Below are 24,640 nucleotides of genomic sequence, written 5' to 3'. Positions count from 1 at the left end.
AAAGTGCTGGGATTAAAGGGGTGATCCACCAAACTGGGCAGAAAGTTCTTTAAAACACACACACACACACACACACACACACACACACACACACAAACACAAGCCAACTGAAAGAGCTCCAGTGGCCAAAACTGAAACAACTTGAGCAACAAAATAAATACCCAAAGCATAAAATAAATGTCCATGAGGCCATACTGACATAAAGGGTTTTTGTTTTGTTTATGTTTTTGCTTTTTGTTTTCTTTTTTTTGTAAGACAGAGTCTTGCTCTGTCACCCAGACTGGAGTGCAGTAGCACAGTCTCGGCTCACTGCAACCTCCACCTCCCGAGTTCAAGCGATTCTCCTGCCTCAGCCTCCCAAGTAGCTGGGAGTATAGGCATGCACCCACCACGCCCAGCCAATTTTTTTTTATTTTTAGTAGAGACGAGGTTTCACCATGTTGGCCAGGCTGGTCTTGAACTCCTGACCTCAAGTGATCCGCCTGCCTCGGCCTCCCAAAGTGCTAGGATTATAGGTGTGAGCCACCACACCCGGCCAATAAATGTTTGAATAAATAAATGAAGGAGAAGGGATAAATCTGCAGAATGTCAAATAATTTATTTGAATTCTCCACTTTATATATTTTATTTATTTATTTTTGGGGGACAGAGTCTGGCTGGATTCTCCACTTTCAAGAAGATGGAGCACAACTCCCCATTCCTTAAGAGTGGGTGGCACATAGTCTGGTGTCTTCCCCTAAGATCGTATGAATTTCTGGAAGGGTTTATGTTCTCAGGGCCACACTGGTCTCCAGACGTCTTCCATGTACACTGCCCCCTAATTCCTTTCTAAGGTCACACAAGCATGAAATCGGATTCTACATCTATTGCTAAAAACAAAAAAGCCCCATTTCCATGAAGCACTGAAGAATTGAGTAGGCTGAAACTGGACCAAGATCTTCCATCACAATAATATAAAAACCTGCAAATGTGATGGCAGGTATCACCATTCCCACACATCCAGCACCCACAGTAAGTATTTCCCCAACCATCATTACTCTCCACACCTACAGTCCCCAACGCTTTTCATCTCGTCAGTTTGTTCTCTTCCTGATCATTCCACCTCTGCTTTCCCTCTTTTATCTCTCGCCCTACTTCACAGGAGTAAGCCTCCTAGTCCTACACAGAGCAATTTACTCAGCTCCCTGAATTATCTAGGAATTTCCCCAAAGACTAGAGTTTGTGGAGATACTTTCCTTTAGGTTTAGAGAGCATAGAGGAGCTTAAGTACCATGGGTTGATGACAGACGTGACAGGATTCTGGGGGCAGTCTGCCCTTCCAGATGCATAATCCTTTTGGATAGGGCAAGCAGACCTGTGGACATATTAGATTCCTATAATTCATATAATTTTAGGGCTGAAAAGGTCTTTATGGGTCATCCTTACGTTGAAGAAAGTAAGCCCTGGGGCTCTTTAGTGACCCACCTTGGGTCACATTGTCTACCTTCTACAAACTCTGTGCTTGTAGAAAATAGACTTTCAACCAAATGTTCTTGGAACATAATCTTTTTTTTTTTTTTTTTTTTTTTTTTTGAGACGGAGTCTCGCTCTGTCGTCCAGGCTGGAGTGCGGTGGCGCGATCTCGGCTCAATGCAAACTCCGCCTCCCGGGTTCATGCCATTCTCCTGCCTCAGCCTCCCGAGTAGCTAGGACTACAGGCGTCCGCCACCACGCCGGGCAAATTTTTTTGGATTTTTTAGCAGAGACGGGGTTTCACCGTGTTAGGCAGGATGTTCTCGATCTCCTGACCTCGTGATCCGCCCGCCTCGGCCTCCCAAAGTGCTGGGATTACAGGCGTGAGACACCGCGCCCGTCCGGAACATAATCTTTTAACGGGTTTTCACATTTGGATTTCTAGATACAGTAAGTAGCCAGTTATTACTTTAACGTCAGAAAAAGATGTCTTTAATTTTTTTATACTCTGTAGTAGAAACATTACGAAAGGTACTTGAAAACACCAACTGTATATTTCCTAGAGGAAAAACTGCCAAAGGCGATCTTCACAAAGGGTGGACGGTACCTTATACATCAAACCCAACGATCCCATCCCACACTTTACATTCAGCTTAACCAGAAGTAAAACCTCTTGTCACACCGTCACCGTTATTCCAATTATGGCAATAACGACCTCCTTCTATGGATGCGGTTGACAGATAAGATCTCTAAACCGCTGCTAATCAATCGGTCCTGGCTCAAGCATTTCTTATCTGCCGGATTCAGAAAATACAGATGCTGGAAGCTCACCGGCTTGTTCGGGGAAAGAACGCTAAGCAAGAATAAAATTTTATTTCAAAGCGCCAAAAATCTCGAATTCTGAGGTCCACAGGGAGGTTTCCCAGAGCAACTCACAGTTGTTCCCTTCTGAGAACGTAGCTCCGTGAAATGCACATCCCTACTCGGTCCAGAGAAATAGATCAATGGGAAAAAGGACTGAATCAACCAAGTAGGCTGGGCGGGAGACAGCCTTAACCCACGGGCGCGGGCGAGTCTTATGGGCAGGGGCAGGCGGGAGCGACGTGGGGCGACGCTCACGAACGATCAGAGCTGCGGGCGACGCAACGAAGCCCGGAGGCCGCAGGCTGCGCGCTCCCTCGCAGCAGCCGGGCTGGCAAAAGCCCCCAGTCCTCGGCCCCCGCGCAAGCGACGCCGGGAAATGCCCACATCCGGGAAACCTGCAGCGGAGTGCGGCGGCGGCGACACTGAGTGGAAGGCAAAATGGCGGCGGCGGCGGTGGCCTGGTGTTAAGGGGAGAGCCAGGTCCTCGCGACCCCCGGGACGGGCCGCGCTGGCCCGCGGCAGCCCCCTCGTTCGTCTCCCCGCTCTGCCCCACCAGGGATACTTGGGGTTGCTGGGACGGACTCTGGCCGCCTCAGCGTCCGCCCTCAGGCCCGTGGCCGCTGTCCAGGAGCTCTGCTCTCCCCTCCAGGTAGGTCCGGGGCTGGCGTAGCGGGTGCGTTCCTCCAGTGCTCGAGTTGGCGGGGCGGTGGCCGCCGGGGCCCACGCCCATCCCCGCTGGCGAGGGTCCAGAGGTTTGGACTGGCGGGCAGAGCCGGCCCGCTCCGGGCCTGACTTGGCTGGTTGCATTGACCCGAGCTGAGCCCTGCCCTGGGGAAGCGAGGGTTGGCCGCGCCCGGTGCTGCAGGAAGAGCCCCAGGCTTTTCGGCCTCGGAGGTGCAGGTCTGGCTGGGTAGAGCCTGTCTTTCTGGCGACCTGTCTCCCACCCCACCCCCAACACGCGAGTCGGCGGTGTCCAGGAGGGAAGGAACGGGAAAGGTGGTTCTGAAGGAAAATTGCAGTAAAAGAGCTACAGTTCTTTGGATCCCAGAGGGCCTTGATCCTGGGTATACCTTAGAGAAATCCTGGGAGTCTCTTACGTCTAGTTCAGTGTGATTTTAGGTTACTGTTCGTAGTTGGAAGAGGTGGGAGAGATGGAGAGGTCTTTATGGAGTAGGAGTGTGTATATAAATACAGCAAATCAAGGAACGACAATTAAGGGAACAGTGTTTTTTATAACCTGAAATAGCTTGTAGCTCAATGAATGCCTCTCAGATGACTTGATTTATCCCCATTCTGACTTCTCTGTCAATTTCTAAGGGAACAAAATTTAATGTTTGTCAACTCATATGTTAATACGGCTTTTAAAACATGTATCATCCTCCAGAAGTTATTCATAAATCTAGTGAACAGTAAGTATAATCTCATGCACAGAAGTAATATTGTATAACTCCAGTTTTGGAAATGGATTTGAATGTTAGCGATCATGAAACTTGTTTGAACTTTATGAATTATTTATTGAAGGTTAAAATTTTTTATCAAATTTCCTCCATGAGGAAGAAAAGGTAGGACATTATAATTGGAATGAATGTTCTGTGCTACGAAAACAAAGCTTATCTCTGACGGTAAAATGGGGTAGTTGATTCCCTAAGGCAGTGGAGGAATTTGATTGAACAGTAAAAGAAGTAGCATTGTGTTAGTCCAATTGGCTGCTACTGCAAGAAACTAGATCATGGTCCATGCTTGGAATGGCACATTTTATGCCTAAATATTGATTGAATATGCCTTGCTGCTCACCAAAAAATACTTCTACTACATTTTTAATGTATAATATCTGGCTTTCATTGTGTAGGTCGTTTTTATTTTTGTTTTGTTTTTATTGCAAGTCCTTGTTCTATATAAATAGTCTTGGAACGGTTCTAACCCTGGTTATTTGGTTATTTTAGATGTTTTATTTACATCAATGGGAGATTGTTGTACATCACAAAAGTTATTTAGTCACTGAGTAACATTTTCGCCAAGTAGGAACAGCAATCATTTTTCAGCATGAAGATACAGCGTTGCTTTCACTTTTGATCTGACAATTATTAGAAAGTGAACTGAAGAAAATGTCAGTATGCAGTTTCCTTTAAAGATGGGACCTCGCTATGTTGCCTGCGCTGGATTCCAACTCCTGGACTCGAGCAATCCTCCCACCACAGCCTCTCAAGTAGCTGGGACTACAGGTGCACTACTGCACCCAGCCAGGGTACCTTTCTGATAAACTTAATTCAACCCAAGTTAACACTTTGAAATCTTATGTAATGGTATCATTTTTTTTTTCCTAAGTTGGACAAACTAATCAATGATACTTGTTTGTTGATGTTCGTATTTTTGATGAGGGTCTGAACTTTAAAAAAAAAAAAATGGCGATTTGTCATACCCAGGCAGTTTGATTCCAGAGCTCTTACTTTAACCATGAGGTTAAAAGTCATTGAAAGTTATGGGGTAGGTAGGTGACATGATCAGAATTGTTTATTAAGACGAATCTGGCCCCATCGTAGTGTGGGTTAAAAAGGTAAGCAGTTTTGCTTTGAAGAATTATTTTAAAAATTCTTTTTGCCTAGTAATAATTTGAATTTTCACATGTCATAGCAGCAAAGATTGTTGAGATTTAGTAATGCCAGTATTAACCATACCTTGTTGTGGGGATTATAAAATTAGTATAACTTTCTAGAAGGCATTCTGACCGTAAGTATCAGAATTTTAAATATGTATTCTCTTTGATCCAGCAATTCCACTTCTGGGAATTTATTTTAAGAAAAATGCTCAGCAATGTGTGCACAAGAATTTTTATTGCAGCAATTTTTTTTATTAACTAATTTCGTTATGTGCAAGGAATATGCTATATGTATATTATACATATGTTCATTTTATTAAACTATGAGGCATAATAAAATGAACATCCATGAACTTACCACCTGAACTCAGAACAAGAATATTACCAGTATAATTGAAGTTACCAGTTTGCAGTATTATTTTACATTAGCAAAAAAATGAGGAACAACCTAAATGTCCATCAGTCAGGGATTTATAAGTAATAGTACATCTAGCCGGGCGCAGTGGCTCATGCCTGTAACCAGCACTTTGGGAGGCCAAGGAGGGCGGATTACCTGAGGTCTGGAGTTCGAGACCAGCCTGGCCAACATGGTGAAACCCCATCTCTACTAAAAATACAAAAATTAGCTCGGTGTGGTAGCGCGCGTCTGTAGTCCCAGCTACTTGTAAGGCTGAGGCAGGAGAATCACTTGAACCCGAGAGACGGAGGTTGCAGTGAGCTGAGATGGCATCACGGCACTCCAGCCTGCGACAGAGTGAGACTCTGTCTCAAAAATAAATAAAGAAATAAAGAAATAATAAATAAATAAATAAAAAATAGTACATCTACATGATGAAATTCAATATCAGTATTTAAAGGAATAAGGTTGAACTATCATACTTTATCAATTCTGAAATACCACTAAATCTAAGATAAGCCATCTATTTAGTAGCAATTTTTTAGCAGGAAGAAAGTAAACATAAAGCTTTTATTAATAATAGCATACATTTATTCATTCAATTGTATACCATTTTCGTCTGTCACAATAAAGTTTGAGTCTCAGCCTTATTCACATTCAGAATCTAGGATTCTTCTGAATTACTTTGGTTAGTTAATGCAACATCATGATAACAGGCTGCTTTTCATAATGCTAGTTAATTATCTTAACCTATATTGTCTTTATGATTGTGTGTATAATTTTAAGGTATATTGAAGAATACTGGGGTTTTGCTTTCGTTTCCTTTTTGCTTACTTATTTTTTTCTTCTTCTTAATTGAATTACCTATTGCTGGAAATTAAACAGCTTCTTCTGAAGATAACTCCAAAAGTTTTGGCAGACTTTTGAGTCTGTCTTACCTTTGAAAATTCTGTGATCTTGCTTGAATTTAATAATTACTTATGCCTTTAATTGCATTGTCTATTGAATGACAGTTTGAGTGCACAATACTATGTCACAATGGAATCTTTCAGAACATTTTGTAGACCAGGCATGGTATCATCCCAGTATTTTGGGAGGCTGAGGCAGGAGGAACACTTGAATTCAGGAGTTTGAGACCAGCCTGGGCAACCTAGCAAGATCTCCATCTCTATTTACAAAAATAATAATAGCTGGGCGTGGTAGCTCATGCTTGTAATCCCAGCACTTTGGGAGGCTGAGGTGTGTGGATCACATGAGGTCAGGAGTTCAAGACCAACCTGGCCAATATGGCAAACCCCTGTCTCTACTAAAAATACAAAAATTAGCCAGGTGTGGTGGTGGGTACCTGTAGTCCCAGCTACTCCGGAGGCTGAGGCATGAGAATCACTTGAACTTGGAAAGCAGAGGTTGCAGTGAGCCAGAATACGACACTGCACTCCAGCCTGGGCAACAGAGTGAGACAGTCTTACAAAAAAAAAAAAAAGTAATAATGATAAAAGAAAAAAAGAGGCCGTGTGCGGTGGTTCATGCCTATATAATCCCAGCACTTTGGGAGGCCGAGGCAGGTGGATCACCTGAGGTTAGGAGTTCAAGACCACCCTGGCCAACATGGTGAAACCCCGTCTCTACTAAAAATACAAAAATTAGCCACACATGGTGGCACATGCCTGTAATTCCAGCTACTTGGGAGGCTGAGGCAGGAGAATTGCTTGAACCCGGGAGGCAGAGGTTGCAGTCAGCTGAGATCACACCATTGCACTCCAACTTGGGCAAAAAGAGAGAAACTCCTCAAAAAGACAAAAACAACAGAAAAAAAGAAAAAACATTTTGAGCATCATATATGGTGCTGCCAATGAAAATATTACAATTGTCCGGGTATGGTGGCTCACACCTGTAATCGTAGCACTTTCAGAGGCCAAGGCGGGTGGATCACCCGAGGTCAGGCATTCGAGACCAGCCTGGGCAACATGGAGAAACCCCGTCTCTACTAAAAATACAAAAAATTAGCCAGGTGGTGGTGGGCGCCTGTAATCCCAGCTACTTGGGAGGCTGAGGCAGAAGAATTGCTTGAACCCGGGAGGCAGAGGTTGCAGTGAGCCGAGATGGCACCATTGCACTCCAGCCTGGGCAACAGAGGGAGACTCTGTCTCAAAAAAAAAAAAAAGAAAATAATACAATTGAGGTAACAGAGATTTCGACTTTTATGTATGGTTAAGTTAGGCATGTGCAATGACTGCTACTCTAGAACTTCTCTGCTTTGGAGGGGAGATTGGACCTTGATTTATTTTGAAGGAACTCTCATCCATTGTTTTAATTATCATACTCGGCCACCTGTGAAGTGTGTGTTGGGTGAGTATTCTCTCTTTGGAAGGTACACATCTTTCTCAGCTAGCTTATTGCTCATAGAAGTTGGGGGCCCAAGGGTTGATCTTAAGATATACTCAATTTATTTATTTATTTATTTTTTCTGGGACAGAGTTTTGCTCTGATGCCCAGGCTGGAGTGTAGTGGCACAATCACAGCTCACTGCAGCCTCGACCTCCTGGGCTCAATTGATCCACCCACCTCAGTCTCTCCAGTAGCTGGGGCTGCAGGTGCACACCAACATAATTGGCTGATTTTTTCTATTTTTTGTAGAGTTAGGGTCTCACTTTGTTTCCCAGGCTAGTCTCAAACACCTGGGCTCAAGAGATCCGCCCACCTCAGCCTCCAAAAGTTTTGGAATTACAGGCATGAGCCACTGCACCCGGCCCTAACTTTTAGAAATATTAAAATGTAGAAAAGCATGCTTAGAATCAAACAAACATGATACTGGCCGGGCATGGTGGCTCACACCTGTAATCCCAGCACTTTGGGAGGCTAAGATGGGAGGATCGCTTGAGGCCAGGAGTTTGAGACCAGCCTCATCAACATAGCGAGACCCTCATCTCTATTCAAAAAGAAAAGAGAGAATAGAAGATAAAATATGGCTGGGCGCAGTGGCTCACACCTGTAATCCCAGCACTTTGGGAGGCCAAGGTGGGCGGTCACCTGAGGTCGGGAGTTCGAGACCAGCCTGACCAGCATGGAGAAACTCCGTCTCTACTAAAAATAGAAAATTAACTGGGTGTGGTGGCACATGGCCTGTAATCCCAGCTGCTTGGGAGGCTGAGGCAGGAGAATTGCTTGAACCCCGGAGGTGTAGGTTGCGGTGAGCCGAGATCACGCCATTGCACTCCAGCCTGGGCAACGAGCGAAACTCCATCTCTAAATTAATTAATTAATTAATTAATTAAAGAAACATGACACCTAACTGTGGAAAGATGTTCACGGTATTATGTTATTCTTTTGCTAAGAAATTGGGCCCTGATTAGTGACAGAGGCAAGATTCATGGGTCCTATTGTCCACATGCCCAATAATCTCTTAATCAGGTCCAGATATGGTTCCTCTTGGTCCAGGGACCTGTGAAGTAATGTGTCCTGTGTGCTGCATGTGCGCGCACTCTCTCTCTCTCTGTCACTCACTGTGTCTCCTCTCTATCTCCCTTCCTTTTCTTTTCCCCTTACTCACTCACCGCAGTACACAAGGGCCACAGTAAGCGCTCTTCCTAGAAAAAGAGAATAATGGGAGATAAGCAGCAAATGCTGATCTATAATCTGAAATCTCCTAGGCAGATTCTGTGTAAGCAACCAGGCCTGGAGGTAGGGGAGATTGGACCCTGATTTATTTGGAAGGAACTCTCCCATCCATTGTTTTAATGATCATCCTTGACCACCTGTGAAGTGTGTGTTGTACCTTCCCTTTGGAACGTACAAATCTTTTTCAACTAGCTTCTTGCTCATAGAAGTCGGGGACCCAAGGGTTTTAAATTTTGAATAGACAAGAAGATTTTTTTAGTATGAACTTGAGATGATTTAAGAAAAAAAAATTTCTTTTTGTTTTTTGAGATGGAGTCTCACCCTGTCACCCAGGCTAGAGTGCAGCGGCACAATCTCCGCTCACTACAACCTCCGCCTCCCAGGTTCAAGCAATTCTTCTGCCTCAGCCTCCTGAGTAGCTGGGATTACAGGCACACGCCACCACGCCCAGCTAATTTTTGTATTTTTTAGTAGAGACGAGGTTTCACCTTATTGGCCAGGCTGGTCTCAAACTCCTGGCCTCGTGATCCGCCTGTCTCGGCCTCCCAAAGTGCTGGAATTACAGGCGTGAGGCACCGCGCCCGGCCAAAAGATATATTTTTTTTTTAACAAAACAGTTTCTTTAAAGTTAGTAAGCCTCTTCCGATCTGTTTGGTTTCCATCAGTTCTATGTGTCAGTAACCACAGTCGAAGTTCACATGTATTGGTAAACTCATCCAAAGATTTAAGAGTGTCTATTCCTCCTCCTCTCATTTGGTTGTTTGAGGCTATTAGGTTTGACGGGAAGGCTACGTCTTTAATATGGTCTTAACCACAGAAGCACTAGTTAGCTAAGGGGTTTCAGTGGGCATCTGTGCTCAGTCTTTTAATCCTGCCTCTAGGGGTCTAGGTGCAAGCTGCTTTTCCAATCCTTCAAGGCTTTAAATTTCTGAACTTTTTCTATTGTCTTCTGTTTTTGCTTTCAAATCTACTACTTCCTTCTTGAACTCATCATTTACTTATAATACTTGCCAAATATCTAATAGCAGCCAATACTCACTTCCAAAATCCTCTTTACCAAACTCTTATAACACTACAAGGTCAGTAGCCTCTTTGTATGTTCACTGACCTTGTAGTTGTATGAAAAGTTATTATAGGCAACAGCTTTACCAGATATTTTGCCACTGTAAAACATGATCCTCCATCTTTCCAGCCTCCGGTATCTGTTTCCTCTCAGCCCTCAATCTGACCACTAAGGCAGTATCACTAAGGCAGGACTGCATAGGTTTTTATTGTAGCAGCACCTCACTTCCAGGTACCAGTTTTCTGTATTAGGATAATGAAACACTGAATATACAGATGGACAATGGCCAGATCATATATAAAACTAGAACTCTGACCCATGACCTATGTAGCAATAGGCCCAGTCAGGACTTGGTCAGTAATTACCAGCTTCCCTAATTTTTGTGCCTACTTCCAATTCAGGATGACTCAGAGAAAGCCAAATATGCTTCCCAAATCAACCACATAGGATACCCCGCTTCCAGTGTCGACGAAGAGTCAAACTCTGTAAAATATTTTAAGAGATCTATTCTAAGCCAAATATGAATGGCCATTGCCCCATGACACAGCCCTCAGGAGCTCCTGAGAACATGTGCCCAAGGTGATCAGACTACAGCTTGGTTTTATACATTTTAGGGAGATATAAGACATCAATCAGTATATGTAAGATGTACATTGGTTAGGTCCAGAAAGGAAGACACCTTGAAGCAGATGGCTTCCAGGTCATAGGTAGATTCACAGATTTTCTGATTGGCAATTGGTCGAAAGGGTTGTTACTGTCTAAAGACCTAGAATCAATAGAAGGGAGTATCTAGGTTAAGATAAGGGGTTGTGGGCAGGCACAGTGGCTCACGCCTGTAATCCCAACACCTTGGGAGGCCGAGGCAGGTGGATCACGAGGTCAGGAGTTCAAGACCAGCTTGGCCAACATAGTGAAACCCCATCTCTACTAAAAATACAAAAATTAGCGAGGCATGGTAGCGCACGCCTGTAATCCCAGCTACTCAGGAGGCTGAGGCAGGAGAATCACTTGAACCTGGGAGGCGGAGATTGTGGTGAGCCAAGATCAAGCCACTGCATTCCAGCCTGGGCAACAGAGTGAGACTCCATCTAAAAAAAAAAAAAAAAAGGATAAGGGGTTGTGGAGACCAGGGTTCCCATTATGCAGATAGAATCAATAGGAAGGAATGTCTGAATCAAGGTAAGGGGTTGTGGAGACCAAAGTTCCCATTATGTAAAGGAAGCCTCCAGGTGGCAGGCTTCAGAGATAATACATTGTAAATGTTTCTTATCAGGGTTGATTCTCTCCTGGATCAGGCAAAAGGCCTGAGAAAGGAAGGGAATTAACTTCAGAATGTAGATTTTCCCCACAAGAGACAGCTTTGCAGGACTGTTTGAAGATATGGCAAAGAAATATAATTTGGGGTCAAATACTTGGATTTCTTTCAGGGCCTGCCATCTGTCATGTGATACTATGCTAGAGTCAGGCTGGAATTGGGTATCTTATTGCTACAGAGAGTCTGTTTTGTCAGTCTTAAGATTTGTTTTAATGTTAATGCTGGTCAGCTGTGCCTGAATTCCAAAAGGGAGGAGGGAATAATGAGGTATGGCCAAACCCCGCTTCCCATCATGGCTGGAACTAGTTTTTCAGGTTAACTTTCAAATGCTCTTGGCTGGGAGGAGGAGTTCATTCAGATGGTTGAAGGACTTAGAATTTTATTTTTGGTTTACATCAGTTAGCCCACCTCCAGTTTCCCATGCCAACAACCTACAATCAGAGCATACCTGAAGTCTTCCCCCTTTTTTTAGTATAAAGATTTCCCACTCCCCTGCTTGCCTTTGAATCTTTGCCAAGCACAAGTTGACAGTGGCTGACTCCCTACCTATATAGTAAGATCTGATTAAATAGCCTTTGTTTGTTTCCATTTGGGCAGTCTTTGTCTATTTTCACAATATTATTAGGCTGTTTTGTGGTAACAAATCCCCAAATATCAATGGCTTAACACAACAGAAATGTTTCTCTTGCTCAGAGTTCAGTGGGAGTCAGTAGGGTTCTCCATCCAGTGGCTTAGGGATCCACCTTCCTTCCATATTGTCAAGCCACCATCTCAGAATGCAACCTACATTGTCATTAAAGCAGGAAAATCGAAGCAAAGTGACTTTTAACTGCCTCAGTCCAGAATTGAGATATGTTACATCTGCTCATCCAGCTTTGGCCAAATCTGGGAAATGGAGTCGAGTACTGTATGTGAATATAGTCTCTGCCACAATACATTTACCAAAAGCAATTGGCTAAAGATATACACAATTCCTCCATTTCAGCGTTTTTGAAATCAGAAGATTTAGATTATCTTACAATTGAATTTTTTTTTTTTTTTTTTTTTTTTTTTTTGAGATCCAGTCTCGCTCTGTCGCCCAGGCTGGAGTGCAGTGGTGCAGTCTCGGCTCACTGCAACCTCTGCCTCTGTGGTTCAAGCGATTCTCCTGCCTCAGCCTTCCGAGTAGCTGGGACTACAGGTGCCTGCCACCACTCTCGGCTAATTTTTGTATTTTTAGTAGAGACGGGGTTTCACCCTATTGACCAGGCTGGTCTTGTACAATTAAAATTGAAATGAATATTCAAATGTAATGCTTCTGTTATTTCCCCTGATAAATGAAGTGATATTGTTTGATGGAAATAATAGTTTCTTTAAAATGAATCCTGTGTATTTTAATTGCATGTATTTAAATAAGAATTTGTAGCAGAACCATTCTAGGATCCGGTCATTTCCTTTCCTTTTTTTTTCTTTTTTAACTCTCTATTTTGGAAAACTTCAAGAATACACAAAAGTAAAGAGAAAGGCCAAGACAGTAGGATTGCTTGATGCCAGGAGTTCAAGACTAGCGTGGGCAACGTGGTGAGCCCCGTCTCTAAAAAATAAAGAAGAAGAAGAAAGAGACTAGTACAGTGAACCCTTATATACCCATTACTCAGCTACAACAGTTTTCAACAAATGAAAACTTTTGTCTCATTTATATCCCCAACCCCTTCAGCACACAACCAAATTATTTTGAAATAAATTCCAGACATTATTTATTTTATCCACAAGTATTTTCAACATGTAGATGATAGAAATATGCTTAAAATAAGTTTTCAGTTATTTAAACCTAAAACACATTGTTACACATATACCAGAACTCAGTCCTTTCTCTGACCTTTGTACACTCAATGTTAGGAGTTACATCAGAGTATAGGACTAGAGAATGAATTTCTCTGGTCCAGCGTTTTCTAATGTATACTACATGGAATGTAAATCTCATGAAATGTTATGGGGGGAAAAGGTAAGATAAGATAAATTTGGGCAACAATACATTCTCTTCTTGTCTTGAACTCCTTGCCTCAAGTGATCCTCCCACCTGGGCCTCTGAAAGTATTGGGATTACAGGCGTAAACCCCCAGACCCCATTGTCTTCTCATAATTCCCCATGATTATGTAAAAGAATGAGATGTCCGGCCGGGCGCAGTGGCTCATACCTGTAATCCCAGCACTTTGGGAGGCCGAGGCGGGCAGATCACAAGGTCAGGAGTTCGAGACCAGCCTGACCTACATGGTGAAACCCCATCTCTACTAAAAATACAAAAATTAGCCTGGCGTGGTGGTGCGCACCTGTGATCTCGGCTACTCAGGAGGCTGAGGCAGGAGAATTGCTTGAACCAGGGAGGCAGAGGTTGCGGTGAGCCAAGATCACCCCACTGCACTCCAGCCTGGGAAATAGAGCGAGACTCCATCTTCAAAAAAAAAAAAAAAGAGATGTCCAATTTTGTGTATTATGATCCCATTTTGGTTAATAGTAGTATATGTTAGAACATTAAGTATTAATACTGATTATTATTAGTTTCCTGTGTCTTATTTAACAAATCACTATAAACCTGATGGCTTAAAACAACATAAATTTATCCTCTCACAGTTCTGGAGGCCAGACGTCTAAAATCAAGGCAATAGCAAGGCCAGTTTTCTTCCAGAGGCTCTAGGAGACAAGCTGTCCCTTGCCACTTCCAGCTTCTGTTGGCTGCTGTCATCCTTGGCTTCTGACTTCATCATCACATTGCCTTCCTTTTTCTGTGTGCATCAGACCTCCTTCTGCCTCTCAAAAGGACACTTGTAATTGCATGTGGGACTTACTCTGTTAATCCATGACAATAACTTAATCTCAAAATCCTTAATCACATCTGCAACATCCCTTTTTCCAAATAAGATAACATTTACAAGTTCCAGAGAAGATTAGGAAGGGGAATATCTTTTTTTTTTTTTTTGAGACAGGGTCTCACTGTCTCTCCTAGGCTGGAGTGCAGTGGTACAGTCATGGCTCACTGTAGCCTCTACCTCCTGGGATCAAGTGATCCTCCCACCTCAGTCACCTGAGCAGCTGGTACTACAGTCACACACACTGCCACACTCAGCTCATTTTTTGTAGTATTTGTGGAGATGGGGTTTTGCCATGTTGCCCACCCAGGCTGGTCTTGAACTCCTGAGCTCAAGTGATCCTCCCACTTTGGCCTCCCAAAGTGTTGGGATTACAGGCATAAGCCAGGAATATCTTTTTTTTTTCTTTTTTTTTTTTTTGAGACCGGATTTCGCTCTTGTTGCCCAGGCTGGAGTGCAATGGCACGATCTCGGCTCACCACAACCTCCACCTCCCGGGTTCAAGCGATTCTCCTGCCTTAGCCTCCCAAGTAGCTGAGATTACAGGCATGTGCCACCACACCCAGCTAATTTTGTATTTTTAGTAGAGACGGGGTTTCTCCATGTTGGTCAGGCTGGTCTCAAACTCCCGACCTCAGGTGATCCACCCACCTTGGCCTCCCAAAGTGCTGGGATTATAGGAGTAAGCCACCGTGCCTGGCTCAGGAATATCTTTTGAGAGGTCATTATTCAGCCCACTACAGTGATTCTCACTCTTGAGGAAGGTGAATTATGAGGGACTTCTACTTTTTTCTACTGTATATATTTATATAAATACTTGAATTTTTCAATAAGGATGCATGCTGTATTTTTTTAACAGCAGAAAGAAGGGGCAAGTTACCTGCATTTGTAAGTTCAAATATTTTTGCACTACCTACTGGTGACCAGGTCCCATTATAGGGAAATGGAAGCAAATATTTTGACATAAGCAAAACTATGTTTCTTTTCTTTTTTTTTTTTTTTCTCTCTCTATCTGTCAGAATGATCTTGGAAATGGTAAAATAACAATAATAATAAAGTGATGATTAACTTAGAGTTGAAACCCAAAATAAGTGAGATATTGAAAGAATACCTAGATCCTATAAATGAATTGCAATCCAGATACTAAAAGAACTGACACGTAAGATTCCACAACAGTGTTAATCCTTGATCATGGAGAAATGGTAGGTTTCAGAAGACCTAATATAGAAAGTATCTTCACTTTTAGAAAGGGCCAGAGGTGAATTCTGCAAACTTTAGACTGGTGAGCTAAATGTTAAGCTGAGAAAAACTCATTAGTAAGCTATTAAATTAATATTTTGGGAAAGCTTAGAAAAGAAAATGCTTTAGGGACCAGCTTCCTTCATAAAAAGCACATGGTATGTCCATCCTAATTTCATTTACAAAATAATTATATTATGTATTATTATGTTATAGATAGAATATGTGCAATTTTCAGGCAATGAAAAAGTTCATCTTTTTTTTTTTTCAAAGTGGAGAAATGTGAGCTGCTTGTAATAGAGTTTGATTGATTCATAGCTAATTTAGCAATTGTGCCATGAGAGCACTGATTTATGAGGTGAAGTCATCAGGAAACTACCTCTAGTGGCTGCTACAGGGCTTCATCATGTCTCAGGCCTGCTGCAAATATGTGTGTGTGTGTGTGTGTGTGTATAATTAATTTCTATAAATATAAATTTTAAAAAATTAAAAATGGGTATATTTTTAACAGCTTTATTAACATACAATTTATATACTATAAAGTTTACTCAGGCTAGGTGGGGTGGCTCATGCCTATAATCCCACCACTTTGGGAGGCTGAGGCAGGAGGCTTACCTGAGCACTTGAACCCAGGAGTTCAAGACCAGTCTGAGCAACATAGGGAGACTTTGTTTTACAAAAAATTAACAAATTAGCTGGACAGGGTGGCATGTTCCTGCATTCCCAGCTACTTGGGAGGCTTAGGCAGGAGGATGAGCACAGGAGGTTGAGGCTGCAGTGAGCTGTGATCAAACCACTGTACTCCAGCCTGAGCAACAGAATGAGACCCTGTCTCAAAAAAAAAAAAACAAAAAAACCCTAAGTTTACCCATTTAAAGTGTTTTTTTAGCATATTTTCACAGCAATAAATTGTAATCTAATTTTAGAACAGAAAATAGGTTAGTTTTGTATACAGTATGGTGAATTTGCTTTTTTTGCTTAGGATACATTTGCTTATCTGTTTATGTCTGTACATTATATAGAACTACATCATTCTGCCGGCCACAGTGGCTCACGCCTGTAATCCCAGCACTTTGGGAGGCTGAGGTGGGTGGATTACCTGAGGTCGGGAGTCCGAGACCAGCCTGACCAACATGGATAAATCCCGCCTCTACTAAAAATACAAAATTAGCTGGGCACGGTGGTGCATGCCTGTAATCCCAGCTATTCGGGAGGCTGAGGCAGGAGAATCACTTGAACCCGGGAGGTAGAGGTTGCAGTGAGCCAAGATCACGCCATTGCACTCCAGCCTGGGGAACAAGAGCGAAACTCCATCTCAGAAAAAAAGAACTGCGTCATTCTTTTTGACTTAGATGTATATTATATAAATGTACTATGAATTACTTGAACAATCCTCCACTGATGAACATCTGGACTGGTGTCAACTTTTGCTGTTATAAATGATGTTGGGAGGAACAGCCTACATCTTCACATACTTGTGTGTATATTCCTTTACTTGTGTTGCATTGTTCCTCTTAATCCTAGTTCAATTTATTAGATGTTGATAACCACTTTATGTCTCAGGAGTCAGTTTCAGAGAATTAAATGCCCAAGTCCACATTGCTACTAATTAACAGAACAAGTAATTTTTTTTTTTAATGTAGACAGGGTCTCCCTATGTTGCCCAGGCTGGTCTCAAATTCCTGAGCTCAAGCAGTCCTCCCTTCTTGGCCTCCCAAGTGCTGTGATTATAGGCCTGAGCCACCATGCCTGGCCCCTGAACAAGTACTTGAATCTCATTTTTGTTGCTGCTTTCCATTACAAGTGCTGTGCTTTTCTAGTACTCAGAGAAGTACTGTATATCCAGCTAAGCCATTCATGAGATTCATCCACAAGATCCAACCACCTCCCACCAGACCCCACCTTCAAGAGTGGGGACTAAAGTTCGACATGAGATTTGGTGGGGACACAGATCCAAACCATATCAGAGTCCTAGTTCATAGCTTGGAAAATAAACTCAGGCATCTGTTTTTGAAGCATAAAGGGACCTTCTGGAATAGTGGTTTAAAAATCTTTTTAAAGTGGAGGATTGCAGTGGCTCAAGCCTGCGATCCCAGCACTTTGGGAGGCCAAGGCAGGTGAATCACTTGAGGCCAGGAGTTCGAGACCAGCCTGGCCAACATAGTGAAACCCCATCTCTACTAAATGATACAAAAATTAGCTGGGTGTGGTGGCAGACACCTGTAATCACAGCTACTTGGGATGCTGAGGCATGAGAATCACTTGAACCTGAGAGGCGGAGGTTGCAGTGAGCCAAGGTCGCACCACTACACTCCTGCACTCTAGCCTGGGTGGTAGAGCAAGATTCTGTCTCAAAAAAAAAAAAAGGCTGGGCGCGGTGGCTCACACCTGTAATCCCAGCACTTTGGGAGGCCGAGGTGGGCGGATCATGAGGTCAGGAGTTCAAGACCAGCCTGGCCAACATGGCGAAACCCCCTCTCTACTAAAAATACAAAAAAAGTTAGCTGGGCGTGGTGGCGGGTGCCTGTAATCCCAGCTATTGGGGAGGCTGAGGCAGGAGAATTGCTTGAACCCAGGAGGCAGAGTTTGCAATGAGGCAAGATCGCTGCACTGCACTCCAGTCTGGGTGACAGAGTGAGACTCCATCTCAAAAAATAAAAATAAAAAAATAAAAATAAATTTAAAGCAACAATACCCTTCTAAAGAAATCTTGAGGTCTGATTTGTAAAATTTAAAATGTGATCCTCTAGGTGAAGTTGTTAATAAGAGGTTACCTGTTTTATTGTTCACTTAATAATCCCTGGCATTTGTATAAATGCTTGGTATGCTTACTAAGGAACTTTTTTTTTTTTTTTTAAATCATCACAGCTACGATTTGAGGTAAATCTAGGTTATAGGCTAGGAAGTAGGCATGGAGAGATTAAGTAACTTGTCCTGAACCTGGAGTAATCCTTAATGGAGTCAGAACTATAACCTGAATCTCTTAACCCCTGTATCAATGGACTTTTCCTCTAATACATGGTACTGCTTTATTAACCACTTTATAGCTTTCCTTTCTTTCTTTCTTTTATAGAGTTAATTATTTATATTGTAAAGAATTTTAACAGTCCTGGGGACTTCCTTGAAGGATCATTTTCACTTTTGCTCAGAAGAAAGCTCTGGATCTATCAAATAAAGAAGTCCTTCGTGTGGGCTACATATATAGATGTTTTCATGAAGAGGAGTGAAAAGCCAGAAGGTTATAGACAAATGAGGCCTAAGACCTTTCCTGCCAGTAACTATACTGGCAGTAGCCGGCAAATGTTACAAGAAATTCGGGAATCCCTTAGGAATTTATCTAAACCATCTGATGCTGCTAAGGCTGAGCATAACATGAGTAAAATGTCAACCGAAGATCCTCGACAAGTCAGAAATCCACCCAAATTTGGGACGCATCATAAAGCCTTGCAGGAAATTCGAAACTCTCTGCTTCCATTTGCAAATGAAACAAATTCTTCTCGGAGTACTTCAGAAGTTAATCCACAAATGCTTCAAGACTTGCAAGCTGCTGGATTTGATGAGGTAAGAATGTTTAAAGACAAAAGAAAGGATTCTTCTTACCTTATGCTACATAACACTTTTTGGGTGATAACATGCCAAAATGTTTCCTTTGGGAGAATTTAACCCTGTATACACATTTATGTATTCTATCAGCAAAGAGTGTTATGTTTATAATTCCATTAATTACTATTAAAAATAATAGTATTTCTTTAGTTTCTTCTGTGATATGTATCACTAAATTCTGGAGTTTCTGGAATTTAAAAGGCCAGATCATGAAGTCAGAATGGAAGTGCAGTTGAAGAAAGCCATAGGTGAGGGTAGGGGAAGGACATCTGTTTGTGTGAAATACAAGCTTGGTGAACTAAGTGGCTGTTGGGGAAATGATAGTTCCAAGGATGTGAAATTTAACTTTATAGTAGGGAGAAAGAATTATAGTTACAAGTTTGTGTAAGCAGTTGTGTTCTCAGGCCCAAATCTTAAATTCACAAAAACTAACAAAATTTCACTTCAGGCTAACTGCCAAGTCTTTAATATTTCTCTTCAGAATTCATTTTGAAGTTTTTTCATAACCCATATATTTAATCATTTCATTTAGGTTATTAATAGAATTTGCTTCTTATGATAACATACCTTGTAAGCATGAATATTTTAGGTGTCAGGAGTCATTTTAGATGGGCAATGTAAAATTTAACTAAATGTGAATAATCAAAAGTTAGGCCAGGCTGGGTGCAGTGGCTCACGCCTGTAATCCCAGCCCTTTGGGAAGCCAAGGTGGGTGGATCATCTGAGGTCAAGAGTTCCAGACCAGCCTAACCAACATGGTGAAACCCTGTCTCTACTAAAAATATAAAATTAGCTGGGCATGGTGGCACATGCCTGTAATCCCAGCTACTTGGGAGGCTGAGGCAGGATAATCTCTTGAACCCGGGAGGCAGAGGTTACAGTGAGCCGAGATCGCGCCATTGCACTCCAGCCTGGTCAACAAGAGGGAAACTCCATCTCAAAAAAACAGTTAATTACATTTTTCAAAATTATAGTAATGTTTTTTCTGATTGCAAAAATATTACCTATTTTCTGTTAACAATTTAAAAGTGTAAAGAAGAAGCTGAAAATTATATTTAGCTTCACTGTATAAAGATAACTACTCTTAAAATTCCTTCACTGTTTGTTTTTTGTTGTTTTGTGTGTTTTTTTGGTGGCCGAATTTCCATATATGTCTGTATTTAATTTAAAAAACGAGAACCTAAGTATGCATTATAGTAAAGGATTTGAAAAGGGAGATTTACAACTAAACTAGAAGGAAAAAAAAGTTGTATTTTTTATATTTTTTGAGACGGAGCCTTGCTCAGTCACCCAAACTGGAGTGCAGTGGCGCGATCTCAGCTCTCTGCAACCTCTGCCTCCCGGGTTCAAGCAATTCTCCTGCCTCAGCCTCCCGAGTAGCTGGGACTATAGGCGCCCACCACCACGCCTGGCTAATTTTTGTATTTTTAGTAGAGATGGGGTTTCACCGTGTTGGCCAGGCTGGTCTCGAACTCCTGACCTCGTGATCCGCCCACCTTGGCCTCCCAAAGTGCTGGGATTACAGGCATGAGCCACCACACCCAGCTGAAAATAAGAAATTTTATTTCTGGCACATTCTATTTACTTATTTGATTAATATTATTTTCTATCATTTTTATACTTAAGTGTTCTAAAAATACTGGATTTGGACCAGGAAATAGAGAGAGGAGGAGGAGAGAAGGACCTGGGATAATGTTTTTCTCGTTAGTATTTGGAGGATTAAAGAAATGGCTTGAGTGGAGATTGTCCCAAGCACTTTCTTCCTAATCCCTTAGCCAAAAGGCAAAGAATAATTATTGATCTTATTCTTTCCTTTTACATATTGCTAAGCAAAGAGAAGTTATGAAATCACATAGCTATAAAGGCCCCGAGTGGTAATGTGTTATGTCAGATAAGTCACCCAGTAAGATGTATTTATAGAGCTCTTACTATGTGTGCACCCCACCCATCAGTCAGGATAGTGACATGGCCTATACCTTTAAGGTAATTAAAAGTTCTTTCTAATAAAGACAGTTTTAAGAAATCTAAGGCATTGGTCAATGCTCTATTCATTATTGGTAATAATAACAATAATTGGTTTGTATTACAAAGATATGTTTGTGCTTTTTTCATTGAAGTGCTACTACACAAATGATAGCTTTATTGTAATTACACATTTCAAATTGTCACAAGATTGCTTTATTGAAAGTATTTAGACATTTATCATTCCCTGTTTGTCCAAATAATGAAGTATGGTGTTATTTATTTATTTTATTTTATTTTATTTTTTAATTAAAAAGTAAACTTTAATGTCAAAATGCAAACTTGGGGAGGGCAGAAAGATCACACACAAGGCTGTCACTTCACACTTGGAGGATTGCACAGTGGCCAGGCAGAGGCGCTCTTCACTTCCCAGACTGTGAGGTGGCTGGGCAGAGGTGCACCTCACTTCCCAGACAGTGCAGAAGTATGGTATTATTTATACCAATGGTGATATAAAGATTCTGGCAGTCCACTTCTACTTCCTTGAATCACTCATTCTGGTAGCATCCCATTATATTGTAGGGTTTATCTTGTTCAAGTTCCTAACTTGGTATTTCAAAATTATTATCTAGTTTCACTTCATTCTTTTTTATCATTTCAGAAACCCTAACCTACTGTTTTTATTAGCTATGCCAAGTTCAAGATAGTGCCTTTTTTTTTTTTGAGAATGTTTCTGGTGACCCTGTAAAATGAAAAGCTCAAATATTTCAAGATTAATTTTCTCATAGGAATAAATGTTAAATAGGATTGATGCATTCTTGGAGCACATAATACAATCACTGGGGTATATTTTTGCTTATAAGCATGAAAAACAAAGGCATAATTATGTGGACATATTTTCTTATCACATAAGACTTCTGGCTAGGCATGGTGGCTCACGCCTGTATCCTAGCACTTTGGGAGGCCAAGGCGGGTGGATCACTTGAGGCCAGGCATTCGAGACCAGCCTGGCCAATATGGTGAAACTCCGACTCTACAAAATATACGAAAAAAAAAAAACATTAGCTGGGCCTGGTGGCACATGCCTATAGTCCCAGCTACTTGGGTGGCTGAGGTAGGAGAATCATTACTTGAACCTGGGAGGCGGAGGTTGCAGTGGGCCGAGATCACACCATTGCAGTCCAGCCTGGGCGACAGAGTGAGACTCTGCCTCAAAAAAAAAAAAAAAGACTTCTGGCTGGGTGTGATGGTTCACACTTGTAATTCCAGTGCTCTGGGATGCCAAAGCAAGAGGATTGCTTGAGGCCAGGAGTTCAAGTCCAGCCTGGGCAACATAGTGAGACCCTGTCTCTACAAAAAAAAGTTAAAAATCAGCCAGGTGTGGTGGCATGTTCTTATAGTCCCCAACCACTTAGGAGGGTGAGGTGGGAGGATCACTCAAACCCAGGAGATTGGGACTGCAATGAGCTGTGGTTGCACCACTGCACTCCAGCCTGGGCAACAGAGCAATACCCTGTCTCTAATGGGGAAAAAAAAAAAAAAAAGACTCCCATTCCAAAGTTACTGATTTGAGCGTTCTTTTTCACACTGGCACTAATACCTCCACTTAATGAATGCGCTTGGTTGATGTTTTTACAGCTGTAAGAAATATTGTAAAACATAGCAATAAATATTAAAATATAAAGGTTAGCATGGTAATCACCAAAATCACAAGGCTGAAATTCTAGTGCATTTAACAAGAATATGGGCCAGGTGTGGTGGCTCACACCGGTAATGCCAGCACTTCAGGAGGCCAAGGTGGGTAGATCACTTGAGGTCAGGAGTTCGAGACCAACCTGGCCAACAAGGCAAAACCTTTTATATATTTACTAAAAAATATAAATTAGCCAGGCGTGTTTTTGGGCGCCTGTAAATGCCAGCTTCTCTGGAGGCTGAGGCAAGAGAACTGCTTGAACCCGGGAGGTGGAGATTGTAGTGAGCTGAGATCACGCCACTGCACTCCAACCCCAGGCGACAGCGCGTCTCCGTCTCAAAAACAAAAAAAAGAAAAGAAAAATGATTCCCACAATATTGGAAAAGGGTAGTGGGTGCTAATTTTCTTACCAATGGAGGTGTTACTGCTGTGTAATAATAGCATAAATACATATAGAGTTCACTTGACTTAACCAGTTTTAAAATTAAACACTCCCTGATGAATTTTAATGGGTAATTTCTATTTTACATTTACACATATTTGGTTTTAACAAAAATCTAAATAATAATGCTTTTAGCAAGATAGTGATTCAGTTAATTACGATTAGCTCAACGTCTTAAAGATTTCAGAGCCTAGGACTCTTATGAATATCTTAAATTTTACTTCTTGGTGGCAACATGCTCTAGCACAGGTGTCATATCTGTTGCCTAGGAAACGGGGTCGAGGAAGGACCGGTACCTAGATAAGGCAGGCATGGCAAAATTTTTATGGCAACCCTTGCTGCTTCCAACAAAATCAGTAACTTTTTCCAAGAAAGGGAGAAATGACCTTAGGTAGGCAATAAGTTCTTACCACATCCTTTCTTTGGTTGGTCTCACATTCTTCTCTTATCATTTCATATAGGAGGATCATCTGTCAGTAGCCTGTTCACCCGTTAGTCTTACTAAGCCATTTCTCATTTAAAAATGTCGTTTGAAATACTGAATCCTCTAGGACAAGTAAGTAGTTGCCTCCCTCTTGAAAAATGCATGTCAGCATACTTTCTGCATGATAGTGAGTAATTTATGTTTACATAAAACATAAAGTACAAGGAGTGGAAGAGAGCAGCCAACATTTTAGCTCCAGGCACTGTGCTTGGTACTTTACATGTTTTCTTATTTAATCCTCACATCAACCCTATGAGCCTATTACAGGCAAAGACACTGAGCCTCTGAAATGTGAAATAACTTGCCAGGTGTCACTCTACTTTACAGAGCTGCTGGAACTCAAACTCACATCTGTCTGATTCCAAATCCTCTGTTTTTTTCATCGTACTATATATCCTCCTAAAGTCTTTATCACATAATCATATATAGTCTAAGTATCTTCTTTTGTCTTATATTTGTATTCCTGTAATATAGTTCTCTGAAAACGTAATCTCTAAGAGGATAAGAGCCAGAACTACTATACACAATGGCAATGTGCTTAATAAAATACCAAGATACTCATATAAAAAGGTAGTTCTTTTTTTTTTTTTTTTTATAGACGGAGTTTTACTCTTGTTGCCCAGGCTGGAGTGCAGTGACGTGATCTGTACTCACTGCAACCTCCACCTCCTGGGTTCTCCTGCCTCAGCCTCCCAAACAGCTGGGATTATAGACACGTACCACTACACCCAGACAATTTTATATTTTTAGTAGAGATGGGGTTTAACCATGTTGGTCAGGCTGGTCTGGAGCTCCTGACCTCAGGTGATCTATCCGCCTCGGCCTCCCAAAGTGCTGGGATTACAGGTGTGAGGCACCGCACTCAGCCCAAAAGAGTTGTTTCTGATATTTTGATTGCTACCTTTTTAACAATCTGATAGTCTCTGATTGTTTATATAAGAATTAGGAAGCTGGGAGCAGTGGCTCACACCTGTAATCCCAGCACTTTGGGAGGCCGAGGTGGGTGGATCACCTGAGGTCAGGAGTTTGAGACCAGCCTGGCCAACATGGTAAAATGCTGTCTCT

The 24,640-nt window shown here is 42.0% G+C and overlaps 2 protein-coding genes across 4 annotated transcripts in view; one reads left to right on the top strand and one right to left on the bottom strand.

Annotated features, from left to right (window-relative positions):
* Nucleotides 1-1,921: 1,921 nt before the first annotated feature.
* Nucleotides 1,922-5,722, bottom strand: LOC109027397 (uncharacterized). Its single transcript, XM_019030106.4, has one exon. It carries the CDS (start codon nucleotides 3,121-3,123, stop codon nucleotides 2,578-2,580), a length of 546 nt encoding a protein of 181 aa, XP_018885651.1. The 5' UTR covers nucleotides 3,124-5,722; the 3' UTR covers nucleotides 1,922-2,577.
* The window catches only part of LATS1 (large tumor suppressor kinase 1), a 59,808-nt gene continuing 37,866 nt past the window's right edge, over nucleotides 2,699-24,640 (top strand). Inside the window, exons 1-2 of one of the 3 annotated variants that reach the window (XM_019030105.2) lie at nucleotides 2,699-2,965; nucleotides 18,465-18,952. In XM_019030105.2, coding sequence (XP_018885650.1) covers nucleotides 18,605-18,952 — 348 coding nt within the window. In that variant the 5' untranslated portion in view covers nucleotides 2,699-2,965; nucleotides 18,465-18,604. Of the gene's footprint in view, nucleotides 2,966-18,464; nucleotides 18,953-21,260; nucleotides 23,648-24,640 lie in introns of those variants that run through there. The other 2 variants (XM_063707940.1, XM_055390828.2) reach the window with 2 other exon arrangements.

The sequence above is a fragment of the Gorilla gorilla genome, chromosome 5 (genome assembly GCF_029281585.2).
Source record: "Gorilla gorilla gorilla isolate KB3781 chromosome 5, NHGRI_mGorGor1-v2.1_pri, whole genome shotgun sequence".
Classification (NCBI taxonomy): Eukaryota; Metazoa; Chordata; class Mammalia; order Primates; family Hominidae; genus Gorilla; species Gorilla gorilla.
The sequence above is the reverse complement of the archived record's forward strand: the minus strand, read 5'-3'. Positions and strand labels throughout refer to the sequence as shown.

What these genes read in the sequence shown, in the direction of transcription:
- LOC109027397 (XM_019030106.4), bottom strand. Translation starts at nt 3,123, where the DNA reads ATGCAACCAGCCAAGTCAGGCCCGGAGCGGGCCGGCTCTGCCCGCCAG.